At 37.9% G+C, this 13,129-nt stretch overlaps 2 protein-coding genes across 2 annotated transcripts; both read right to left on the bottom strand.

The window, feature by feature from the left end:
• Positions 1–67: 67 nt before the first annotated feature.
• LOC311082922 (uncharacterized protein) lies at positions 68–8,222 on the bottom strand. Its single transcript, XM_084114108.1, has 2 exons — positions 7,673–8,222; positions 68–780 (listed from the first exon to the last, which is right to left on the bottom strand). Exons 1-2 carry the CDS (start codon positions 8,048–8,050, stop codon positions 625–627), a joined length of 534 nt encoding a protein of 177 aa, XP_083970234.1. The 5' UTR covers positions 8,051–8,222; the 3' UTR covers positions 68–624.
• A 200-nt stretch (positions 8,223–8,422) lies between these two features.
• On the bottom strand, positions 8,423–12,741 carry carnmt1 (carnosine N-methyltransferase 1). The gene is made up of 8 exons (XM_084114104.1): positions 12,576–12,741; positions 11,592–11,787; positions 11,291–11,457; positions 10,602–10,742; positions 9,600–9,778; positions 9,377–9,490; positions 9,164–9,267; positions 8,423–9,083 (listed from the first exon to the last, which is right to left on the bottom strand). The coding sequence occupies exons 1-8, from the start codon at positions 12,722–12,724 to the stop codon at positions 8,907–8,909; spliced, it is 1,227 nt and encodes a 408-aa protein (XP_083970230.1). The 5' UTR covers positions 12,725–12,741; the 3' UTR covers positions 8,423–8,906.
• Positions 12,742–13,129: the final 388 nt, after the last annotated feature.

Genomic DNA, 13,129 nt, shown 5'->3' with positions numbered 1-13,129 from the left:
TTACAATGTCGAAAAGAAGAATCATGAAATCAGACAGGCACCAAAGACAATGTAATGCAAGCCGATATCATGTATTTAAAAAATAAATTTTATTGCTGTTGGGCAATTTCAAAAACACTGCAGTTACAGGCCAATGGAACATACAAAGTTCTTGCTCCATCTACTAAGTTCAGAAGCACCAAATACTGTTGTCAAAAAGATAATGTTGTTGGGCAGAGGAAAGGAACACAGCTCCAAATTTTATTTAACTAAAGAATAAAAATGACTAATACCTTTAAGTAACATAAACAGTGCTAAAAAATCTGGCTCAGTTCAAGCAAAAGAAAGGCTTTGTGTCACCTTCAAAAGTTGTAACTTTTACAGTTCAATACAGCATTATGCTTTCACACTTCTGAGCACATGAACCATATAGGAGAAGACTGAGGTCACATGACCAAGATGCGTTCCCATGAGAACGAATGCTTGTGCTGGAGGGCTTACAAACTATACAAAGCACAAGGCTTTGTTCATACATTCATCTAGTGCAGATCAGGGGGAATCATCTCATGTCCAGTCGCGTAATTTGGCAACACCTATACAACATCTAAACAAGAATGAACCTGTCACTGTGCATTGGCGATCTCCTCAGGTTTCCATCGCCTCTAAGTCTTTGGTGGAAGAGGCTGTGCAGGACCCAGCTGAGGGTTCAGTCTCCAAGAGAGAGAGATCCAACTCAGGCAGTGGAACCTGCCAGAACTGGAAGGAATTGAATGGAGAGAGGTCCTCATCTGTGTGCATCGCCTAGTGGGATACAAGCAGAGCTGAATATCCAAAGAATTCACTACAGCAAACATGCACCAACAAGAGTGAAGTTTAATAGAATATGCTAAAAGTACCTGAAAGTGTAATAGTTTTGCCCTCGGTTTCACAGACAAGGATTAAGCCAAGTCCCAGACTAAAATGCATGTTTGAGCTGTTTTTGCTGAATGCACTGATCTTAAAGGGGTCATATTAGGCCCATTAAAAAACACATATTTTACATTATTGCAGCTCCTCTCTCCCCAGTCTAGCTGAATGTGTCGTTTTCCTTCGTTGGAAGTCCCTCCTTCCAAAACATGAAATGTGCTTTGATTGGTTAGCTGGCCCAGTGTGTTGTGATTCGCACTGCTTAGCGTGTGTTCGGAAAATGTCCCGCACCTTACCATAACCGTGACCTCTACTCAGATGTAAATATTAACGATGGCGTCAATTTCAAAACAATTCGAGTCTGATTCAGACTCTGACAATGTTAACGAACAATTTCAAGCACAGACTTTGCAAGCACGGATTTCACTTCAGAGTGGTATGTTTTTTGGTATTTTTCTTATAGATATGATGTTATCCACCATTTAATCATACTTGTCAGAAAACTATGGTAATGCAAACACTAACCGATCACAAAATCATGGATACTTTTCCTAAGGGACGGTGAACAGTCTTACAAAAGCAAGAGCTTACAAAAGCTACAGTAAACACTATATCAATACTGTCATTTTAGTTAGCAGGCTAGCGGAGGTAAAGCTTTGCCCTTCGTTTACAACATAGCTATCATAGCAGCTACATAAAACGTATAATTGCAACTGTTAAAGGTTTAGTTCACCCAAAAATGAAAATTCTGTCAGTAATTACTCATCCTCATGTTGGTCCAACTCCGTAAGACTTTCGTTCATCTTCGGAACACAAATTAAGATATTTTTGATGAAATCTGAGAGCTGGCTCACTCCTTCATAGGCTGTTAGGTAATTGCATCTGCCGGCCCTATTTGTTAAAATAGTCCAAGTGACTACAGTGGCTCAACTTTAAGTTTATCAAGTGGCGAGAATACTTTTAGTGCGCTAAAAGTAAAAATAAATAGTTAAAAAATAACGACTTTATTCAACTTAGGGCTGCACGATTAATCACAATTTACATGTAATCGCACTTAAATCGAGATGGCTTATTGCGATTTTAAAATCGCAAAGGCTGCGATTATTTTTTACGCGCAGTTTGTCATTGATGTAAGTTACGGCTCTGTAAACGCTGCTCCATCTGAAAGCACTGTGAGTTTGAGTCACTTATAACGTGCATTTGAAAAAACAACACGCGTCAAACATCTTTCCAAAACATGAGAAGCATTTATGAACCTCTTGTCCAAAAACAGACAACATTTAATAACATGCATTAACTCCAAACTCACTTCATAACGACAGTTGAGCTCCTCCTTCTGTGAGATGATGTGCCTTCTTACACAGAATAAGGCAGTCGTGTATAAGTCATGTTTAATCAAAGCGTTTCAATCTTCTGTATATTCAGCTACAGCGATAGGGATTTCCTGGAATGATGCGCATTATTGTACTTCTGCGGTGGGGCATATTTAGCGTGTTTGCGTGAGAGCGCCCTCTGGCGTTCAAATGAGGCAGTATTTACTACCAATCAGCCGCACTCCACTGACAAGCTGCGCACAAAATAATCGCAGCCTTTGCCAAATCGCGTGCGAATTTATTGCGATTAATCGTGCAGCCCTAATTCAACTATTAATTTTCTTCCACGTGGGCCTCTGAGTGAGTTCACGAGAGCGCAACGATGCTGTGGTACCTGAAACCACAAATGAACGATGCACGAGAACTGAGAAGATGACGCTCACGATCATTTGATGGGAAAGTGTGAAAGGTAAGCCATTGATTTTGCAGCATTGGTAATGCACTTTTACATTTTCTCGTTGGTTTCTCACGATTCGGACATCCAGGAAATGCACACTTTAGAACAATTTTAAACACTACATCAAGACCCCTCTGCGTCATCTTCTCAGTTCTCGCGCATGCATCGTGGTGCTCTCATGAACTCGCGTCAGAGGTCCACACGGAGGAAAATGAATAGTTGAATAAAGTCATTATTTTTGTTTGTTTTTTTCCTAACAGCCTATGAAGGAGTGAGCCAGCTCTCAGATTTCATCAAAAATATCTTAATTTGTGTTCCGAAGATGAACGAAAGTCTTACGGGGTTGGAACAACATGAGGGTGAGTAATTACAAACAGAATGTTCATTTTTGGGTGAGCTACCCCTTTAATAGAAAAAACAACTACAAATAATACCATTGATTGTCAACAGATTGTCCCGACAAAAGCTTTTGTGCGTATAACCTCATAGACTGTAAAAAGACGCTCATAGACGCTCTCTTCCATTGATGAGAACTGAAGCCGCCAGAGTCCCGATATGGCGCTGACATATTGGAACTTGAGTCTGCGCAGTAGCGATCTCGGGACCAGACCTGCGCAGTAGTGAGCAGGAAGTAAAGCCGCGAAATCAACGCTCCGCCCTCACTCTCGCAGAATGCACTCAGGGAGAGTGGATTCTGCACACTTTTTTAAAAATTGATTGCAGTACGTCAAGAGGCTTGTTAAAATAAAGTAAATACAATCTCCTCAGTCCTCCGAAGATCCCGAAAAAATGTCCGTTGGTGCTTCAGTGACTACTTCGCTCAGAGAACCTGTCAATCACAGCTGTCAGTCATGACGTTACACCACCGCATCACGTAACTAACTAAAAAACAACTTATTTTTGAAACAGACACTTGAACTAACATCAGCGTGATAAAAACGACAGCAAATGAAAGAAACCACCTTTGGAAAAAAGATATTTGAAGTGTAATTTAATTGTTTAGTTGGTCTCACGTCCCGTTGAATAACATGGGGAGGCGGGGCTTATGACCTATACTAGGACCAGTCACCGGGGGGCGATCGAGACGTTTTGGCTTCACTTTTCAGGGCTTGTGCGGCACGCTTGGTATAACCTGCATTGTACTCTCTAAGCTGTTCTCCGTAAAATGTGCAGCACACAGACAAACGCTGATTTTATAATGTTCAGGAACAGTGTTAAAAATAAATTAACCAGTCTAAGTTTGTCAGCCTTAGGACAAACTTTTTCCAGAGAGAAAAAACAACAACAGCGGCAACAATCTTCATCTTATTTAGAGCAGCTCAACCAGGCCTAGCCAAATTTTTCAAGTGTGTCCGACTGCGTCCCACAGTACTACAAACCACGCCCCTTCAAATTACACCCCCTACCTCAAGTTACACCCCTATAATGAAACAGCCATTTGTAATGTCATCAGAGCCATAGATATCATATATAAACGCTAGATGTCTTATGGCGCAGTCACTTCCGGCATCACCGTTCGGCCATCTTGTCACAGGCAGGCTTAATGTAAGGTGAGTGATCAGCACGCACACAAATCCTCTTATCTCGCTGAAATCTTGACGGATTTACAAACGGTTTGGTTTCTTACAAACGTTATTAACGTGGCTATAATTCCGAATGCTTGAACATGTATGTTATAATTATTCATATGTATGCAGTGTATGTATGCAGTGTCATAACTACATCTCTGACGTTTATAACAAACCAAACCGTTTGAAAATCGGTAGAAAATTGAGCAAGTTATGGTTATTTAAAAGTACATGCACCATTAAACGAGTGAGCGAGCTGTCTGTGGCAAGATGGCCGCCACGTGCGGACGTCGACCTCCATTGGCCAGCAGCCAATAATTTTCTTCAAAAGATTGTTTAGTCAATGACATCCACGCTTTGAGGGGCGTGGTTTGTAGTACTCCGGGACACAGACAGACCCTTACATTTTTTGCATATTCTGTGGGCGTGGATTATTAGGAGGATCATTATGACTTCATAAGATCCGGAAAAGGTGCGTTTTAGTCCAAACGAGCCGTTTGTTGTAGTTCTTGAACAGAGATTCTGTTAAAGGTGCTCTAAGTGATGTTGGGTGACGTCACTTCTTGTTGACGTTTAAAGTATTGTCAAACAAAACGGAGGCTAGCTAGACCCTCCCTCCTCCTCATCCGCGCACTAACCCCCCAAACCCCACCCCAAATCCTTCTTGTCGGTTATTGGCTGGAACAGTTTGTTATGTTTCGTGGTGCAGGTTGGCCCAGTTTGTTTTTGTTGCCGTTTGTGGAGCCTGGGCTGTCTACAGAGACCGCGTTTTTTTTACAGTGTGTTCAGGGGACAGGCAGCTAGCGGATGGTGAGGAGATGTTTGCTGTATGTGCCAAAAAAATGTTTTGGCCTAAAAAACGCGTGACATCGCTTAGAGCCCCCAATATTAACCAACTGCAGAACTGCAGAACCATACGTCATAGCAGTGTGAGGACGACAGCGCCAGCCTAACAGTCTGATGCCAGAAGTGGACGGAGTTCATGTTTAACTATGGCAGAGCACACGGTAGAACAAGGAAAAGAAGAAGAGAAGAAGGTAAAAATAGTTATATCTTTGTTGGATGCAACATACTTAACGTTACACGCTTATACAAAACGGATCTAAGTATTTTGTAAGTTAATATGTAAGGGATAATGTAGAGCTTCGCATCGGGGTCCTGATCAGCCTGTCTGGGTTGTATTCGCTATAACATCCGCCTCGCTCTACATTATCCCGCTTATTACATGGCTGACTACCAAATAAATCAATAATTTGACACAAAATATTAATTTAAAAAAATCAATAATTTGACACAAAATATTGATTTAAAAAGGAGTTTATTGATTTAAAAACGATTGTATTGCTTCCGCTAAAGAAAATAGTCCGTTTCGTCTCTACGATTAGAATCCTGCGTCCATAGCAACGCTCTGTTTTTCATGGCAACGGTGTGTTATACTTCACAGCATTCTACATTAGAATTCAACCAAGCAATGTAATAATCAACAATACTATTGATCTGTCATTGACACCATTATATGAGAACTGAACTGAGCTGGACGATGACATTACGGTTTTCTCCAGAATGGCTATATAGATTAATTAACGTTAACTGAATTAATAACTTTTTTACAACAGAAATGAATCAACACTGAACTTACTTAAGCTGGATTATGACACTATTTTGTTCTAGATCTGTCTAGAAAGCTAAATCTAAAGCTAAATCTATCCCTATAAAGCTGCTTTGAAACAATCTGTATTGTAAAAAGCGCTATATAATAAATGTGACTAAGTGAGAATTGTGACGAAGGCACTTGATCACGTATTGTTATTTTACAGTTGGATGTGCAGGTGCCACCTAAAGCACAAGAGACTGAAATCGGCGATGAGGTATGTTTTTATCATCTCAAACGAGCACATGAAAGAGCATAATTTCAAAACATTAATTTACATGCATCCTGATTAAAACACAATGTATTGTTGAGGACACTTCCAATCTCCCCAGGGACAACAGATGGAACTACAGATAGTCAAAGACCTCAGGAGCGCAGTTGGATGGCTGCGAAAAAACTGCCACTCATTCAGAGGTTCTGTGGAAGATCCGTGGTATCTGAACTTAAAGAATGGAAGACCAGGAAAAGGCCCTTCTTAAACTTGATCAGGCGGAAAAACAAGATGATCTGGAACTGGCCAAAGAGCCTTTTATGTTTCGGTTCCAGTTTAAAGAAGACATCAGGATTAACTCCATTTGTATGGAGTTTTGATTTATTTTATTTATTTTTCTCTTGAGAATTATTGTTAAATGTGTGCCTGCATAACTTTTATAAGATTTATTTTCTTTGGTTTGATTTTGTTTTATATAATTTATTTATTATTTAGTTCGATTTTGTATTTGTATTTAATTACTATTATTTATTTGGAGCAGGTACAGCTAGTGTGTGATTCTTTTGATATTTCAGAGAAAGAAAAAAAAATTATTTAAATTAATAATTTTTGTTTTTTTCAGTCCATCATATATTGTTGTGTATGGTCTATGAAAAAAAATTGTTGGTTGAGAATTAAAAATGATTTTCAATTAAATCAAAAGTTCAAACGCTCAAGCTTTTTTTCATTGTATTTTTTTTTTTTTTAAGCTTTGTTCAGTTATATTGTTAATCATTTGAGTCAACAAAACAAATGGATAAAGTATCATTTTAACTTTAAAAAAACTATTAACATTTGTTAGTAGTAGTATACTGTCTTTTGTTAATAGGAAAAAACATAATTCTTATATTTTATACTATTTGATAGATATATCTTAAATATATCTTTTCAATTAAATCGTTTAAAAAAATTATTTATAATAACTTTGTTTTAAACTTTGAAACGTTCCAAAACACGGAAGTAGCGCAATGCCTTGCTGCGCCCACTTCCGCGGCATCAGACACACTGCTATGACGTATGGTTCTGCAGTGAGACCTTTAAATAATAATATACCTTCGGAGTGGACTTGAGCTTTAACCTTGCAGATCTTTTTTATGCTCAAATGACACACTAACTAAAGCGGAAAAGCATAATAGGACCCCTTAAAAATAGTGCCATTGTTTTGTTTCAAGATGCACACCAGTGATGTTTTTTTTTTTCTAAGGCACATTTATAAAAGCTAGGCTACTTAAATGTCCTAATTGAACTATGGTCAAATCCTGGCTTAATCTAAGCCCTGTCTGTGAAACCAGACCGTATATATATATATATATATATATATATATATATATATATATATATATATACAGAGAGAGAGAGAGATAGAGAGATAGAGAGATAGATAGATAGATAGATAGATAGATAGATAGATAGATAGATAGATAGATAGATAGATAGATAGATAGAGATCATGTACCGTCACCATATGTTCATCAGCCATCATTGCACAGGATTCTACGGGACGCCACACTCTTGTGTGACTTTGCACTAGTATGTGTGAAACTTTACCTTGTCTCCTGCAGTAAGGTTATTTTCTTCGTCAGGCTGTTTATTTGACTCAGTTTGAAGCGCGCAAGATGACCGCCGCGTGACAGCAGATCTACCAGCATCCTCGAATGTTCTAGGCTTGCATGTGTTCTTGTCTGCCAGCACTGAATCAACCCTGCTTGCAGACACTTTTCTCGGTAGGTTAATGGTATCCAGCGGGTCATCGATAAACTTTGGTCTTTTCCTGCAGCGTTGTCCAGAGAATGACAACGAGGATGGATTGGCGTTTTGGATCCCATTCACACCTGCGACAGGTTTATCGATGTTGAAGAGAGAACGAAAACTTCTTTTACTGGGGATTTCGGGAGGCAAAATGTTCTCTGCTCTCCGCTTGGTCATCTGTGCGACGTACGACCTAAGTTATCCAGAAAAGTTAAAACTTAGCCTATACAAAAGAGCGGTAAGACTTTTTTTTAGTACGCAGAGGGGCATTCAATATTCTAGCCATTTACGACAGTTGTGTCGTCGTAACTGAAGTTGAACCGCATGTTTGAATACAGCGCCCTCTGTGGCCAGAGAGGTCGAACAACAATAACATCGTTTATGTTTTATTTTATAGTAAAAAGCTAAACGGTTGTGAATAATATCCATATCAACTATAAAAGTAAATGTTAAAACACATGAACTAACTTCCTAATAACTAATGTGAAATTTGTGTGGTGAACAATAAACAGTCTTAAAAGGCTTTCATTCAGTCAACAACATTCCACATTTTCTTAATTGTAAAACAGTTTTATTACAGTATGTACAAGATCATGAAAATCTGTTAAGTTTAAAACAACTTTATTTCAGTGCTACCAACTAATACAATTTTAATGGCCAGCAAGTTTCCTCAGAAGGGCTGGAGTAACTGCGCAAGTCAAGATCCAGAGTAGGCTCTGTGAATACGATTTTGGACATGAAAACTGTGGTAGTGTAAACAACTGCAAGAAAAACACTGAAATGTATGTGTGGAGTGACAGGCGGCATTAGTAAGGTGTGAACCAGCACCTGAAACCTGAGGAATATGACTGCAAAGCAATGCACCAAAACATGACATATTTTTGGTAAATGTCTGAAATAATTCAGTACATAATAAAGCTCCAGTCTTATTGTATTACCAGGAATATAATGCTGACATTCATGATTAAAATCCTCAGTTTATTATTTGGGCCATTTGTCTGTGAATTCAGCCCTAAGTTCAGCCTTCTAAACATCATGTTGAGTTTCTTATCTGTAAAGAATCCTCAATCTGGCCATCTTTAGGTGTCAGATCTCCATTCATCAACTGTTCTGCAGGTTTCCGTACGATAAAAAAGACACAGTCGTAAAGGTATTTGAGCATGGAGCGATCGTTCTCCGTATATGTGCTGGCCACAGACTCTCTCTCCAACTGTGGAAAGAAATACAGTAACAGTTTATAACAGTATTACTGTTAATAATAATTTAAACAGTTGATAATTAACTGTTTACCTCTAGGACAAATCCATATTTTAAAAGGACATCCTTTATGTCCTCATAGCTCAGCTCAATGGACAATTCATTAGCCATATTCTCATAGTGGTAAAGTAGTGGACCTTTGAGAACAAATACAAAAAATATCTTTCAACCACACCTGTTTTCAGCATTTCATAAGTAGATAACGTTTGACTGTGAATGATTAAGATTATACAGAATATGACTTACCCAAATTTATCCAGACACCACCAGGTTTTAGAATATTCCAGATGGTTTCAATGTAATCAAGAACATTGTGGGCAGTGTCAATGAAGAAGCAAGTAGCAACACAATCCCACATTTCTGTATGGGAGATACAACTTAAAATGTTCAAGTTTCAGATCTTTCCCTGTCTCCATTTAAGTGCCATTTACAATTACGTTGATGTTTATAAAAAAAATTAAAAACTCACCAGGGTCACTGTATACTTCCTGGAAGTCTCCAGCGACCATAGAGAAGTCAGAGTCTGCTGGAAGACTCTGTGGATTGACATCAGGAAAGGAAACGGGTCTTGTTTGGTCTGAGGACATTTTGTTATTACTGAACTGGTGAATCCAGGGATACAGAGTAAAAGCATTCTCCTCATCACACCTGAGAGACAAAATATCAGTTAGTTTCCTCACTAAAGATGTTATATACCATTCTGATTGCTCGATTCAAATTTGCTGTCCTAGAACTCAAAGAAGTTCAACCAGGGATACAAGTTCTACTATACTTTACCTTATGCCCTTAAATTACACAACATGTCACCAATAATAAATAGAGGGCGTACCCCAACAGGATATTATTACAACATGTTGTTAAGACCAAGAGAGAAATATCGTCACCTTCCTAAAATAATTGCCTACATCATTTTTCAGGTTTCTCAGAAAACACAAAAACGGAACCAATAATTGAATATCGTCACCTTCCTAAAATAATTGCCTAAGTCATTTTTCAGGTTTCTCAGAAAACACAAAAACGGAACCAATAATTGAATATCGTCACCTTCCTAAAATAATTGCCTAAGTCATTTTTCAGGTTTCTCAGAAAACACACAAAAAAATGAAAAATAACTTCAGAGGTTCGTTCTTCTTGATGCAGCTCCCATCTTGAAAAGCTTGTAAAATTGCCTTTTAAAATTTTAAAATCGCTTGTAAAATCTTTTGACTTAGGCCAAATAAAACGGCCTAAGTCACACTCTTGACATAGGCCATTACACTACAGGGGTAGAACTGCATGATCTGTTCAACTGAGGATGTGGGGATTTTACCAGAGGTGGCCAGCATCATGAGGAGATGACTTATGCAAAAAAATCATTTTTGTCAAAAAATGACTTAGGCAATTATTTTAGGAAGATAAATATAACATATATAATAAGCTATATTTATGTTAATGGTACTACTTAAATTGTGAAGATTTTAGTGTGTTGTACCTATTCAGAACAAAATTAGAGGAGAAGAGCATGAAGAAACTCCACTCGTTGCCTTGGCACGAATAGCCCAGATGAGCGATTTCCCATGCAAGTCGACCTAGACCGGACCCGGGCACTAACACTCTTACCTGGGACACATCACTGTAGAGAGAAATATAACTCAAAACTCATTTCTTTCCAAATTATAAGTTGAGCCCATTTGACACAAAACATAAGAACACTAAATTCATTTAATCAGCAGACATTTTTCCAAAAAGAATTCATTTTTCCAAGAGTTTGGGTACATTTTTATTCAGCTAGGGTAACTGAACAAAAGTACAAAAGATTTCTACATCAAGTAAAAGCTTGATAATACACTGATAATAAGAAATATCTATCGAGCACCAAATTAGCATATTAGAATGATTTCTAAAGGATCATGTGACACTGAAGACTGGAGGAATGATGCTGAAAATTCACTGGAAATAAATTACATTTTAAAATTGTTATTTTAAATTGTAATAGTATTGTAACACAATATTACTGTGTTACTGTATTTTTGATAAAATAAAGTCTTGGCAAGCATAAGAGACTTCTTTCAAAAACATTACCCCAAACTTTTTAGGTAGTGTACATAGATACTGCATGCACCTTATACTTAGACAGTAGACCGTATACTTAACCACAGAATGACATCAAAGTATATTTACCACTGGTCTGGAGGAAATAGTCTCTGGATCTCCTCTATAATAGGTTTGTAGCAGCTGTCCCTTTCAGCCTTTCCTGCTGCACTCCAGTCACGGACAAACTGCTTTATGGTTGACTTCAGCTTGTCCATGTCAAAAGTTGAAGAAGGCCGTACTTTCCTTGGGTCACCCTTTGAAAAGCAGGAAAACTATTATATTAATTGACTTACTACTAAACAGGATAATTAAAGCCACACTTCTGTCATCACAACAACCAAATGAAAAAATACAACATTAATTATAAGACCTACTGATTGCCACCTACATCCTGTCCATATTCCATGTTCTCAAACATATCTAGGCAGTTGTTCACTATGGCCTGCATCACCTCCTGGTTTCGGTCAACACAGTAGCGGATCTTGCTCAGATTGGGCAGGAAGTTTGTCAAAAGTTGCTGGTGGTGATCTGGAAGGCATCGGAACTGCCGCTCGGCTCGATTCACTCGTTCGTGAACGTGAATTCTGAAAACAGTGGAAGACACAATATATATGGACAGAGGACAAAGTAAATTAAAGGGAATATATATATATATATATATATATATATATATATATATAGACAGACCTGGCTGCCAAAGGAAGAGCGGCTGTGCCCTCACTGCAAAGAAAATCAAGTGGAAACGGAGCTGCACTTCCTGACATCCTGCCCTTCTTATACAAACATTAGGGAACCTTTCTATGGACAAACTACCGTACCTGCTAGGAAAAAGCCCAGCAAGCGGAAACCTGTAAGGTCTTAAAAGAGCCTCCAGTGGGACAGAGCTACCAACACTCACTATATTCCTAGAGACAGTTATAAATATTAGAAGATTTTAAAAAAGTATTTCTGTTTATAATGTAAATTTTGTATTTTTATTTTATTATTATGATTAATTATTATTCTTTTCTTTTTTTGTATCGTGTTATTAATGCTTTGGCAATGTAAAGATTTCTTTCACCATTCCAATGAAGACATTTAAATCTGAGAGAGGGGGAGGGAGATAGAGAGAGAGAGAGAGGGAGGGATAGATAGATAGATAATTGTATTTATAAAATCTGGACTTTAATTGATGGCACCACAGGCGTTATTTTACCATTCAAATCCAAATTTTATAAGCAGTGGAGATTTAAATCTATATCTATATATATATATCAATACGGATATTTTAATGCTCTCGCATGTTCAAAATTAAAGCTCAAATATCAGTGGCTCATCTTGTGTTGGTGTTGAGCAGATGGGATTTTCACTTTGATGCTCCAGCAATGTTTACCTGTAGTATTTAAACGCGTTCATGACATTCCAGAAATGCTGTCTCTCTAATTGCGCCTCTTCCTCGGGTGAACATGTAATCCTCTCCCGATAGTTGTAAAAAACCTCTGGTTTGGAAGCTGCCACTGTTTCATCCTTGCCGTCAGCCATTGCCGTTCACTGTAGGCGTAAGTAATCGACAATCGACAACATAACTGAATACAGGGAAGATAATGGAACCTGCACAGTCGATTTGTGGGTTCGTTGATCGTGATCGATTCGCTAGTTTGTTGTGTTATGTCAACTACAGTCAATGTATCAACTTTGTTTATAAATTATCTGTTTTTATGTAAAGGAATACTAAACAAAAACAGCTATGTATTAAGGATGCCATACAACACAAGTCTTTTTTTTTTTTTTTTTTTTTTTAATAGAATGAATCGTTAAACTAGTCATACGATAACGAATAGGCTACAGCAGTGTCAGATAGTGAAATGTTTTATCATGTAAATAAATGTCTCTATGATGATTTCTGCAACACATTTAGAATTTGAACTACCTTTGTCTTCAATCAAA

The sequence above is a fragment of the Abramis brama genome (genome assembly GCF_963993115.1).
Source record: "Abramis brama genome assembly, chromosome: 5".
Lineage (NCBI taxonomy): Eukaryota > Metazoa > Chordata > Actinopteri > Cypriniformes > Leuciscidae > Abramis > Abramis brama.
The sequence above is the reverse complement of the archived record's forward strand: the minus strand, read 5'-3'. Positions and strand labels throughout refer to the sequence as shown.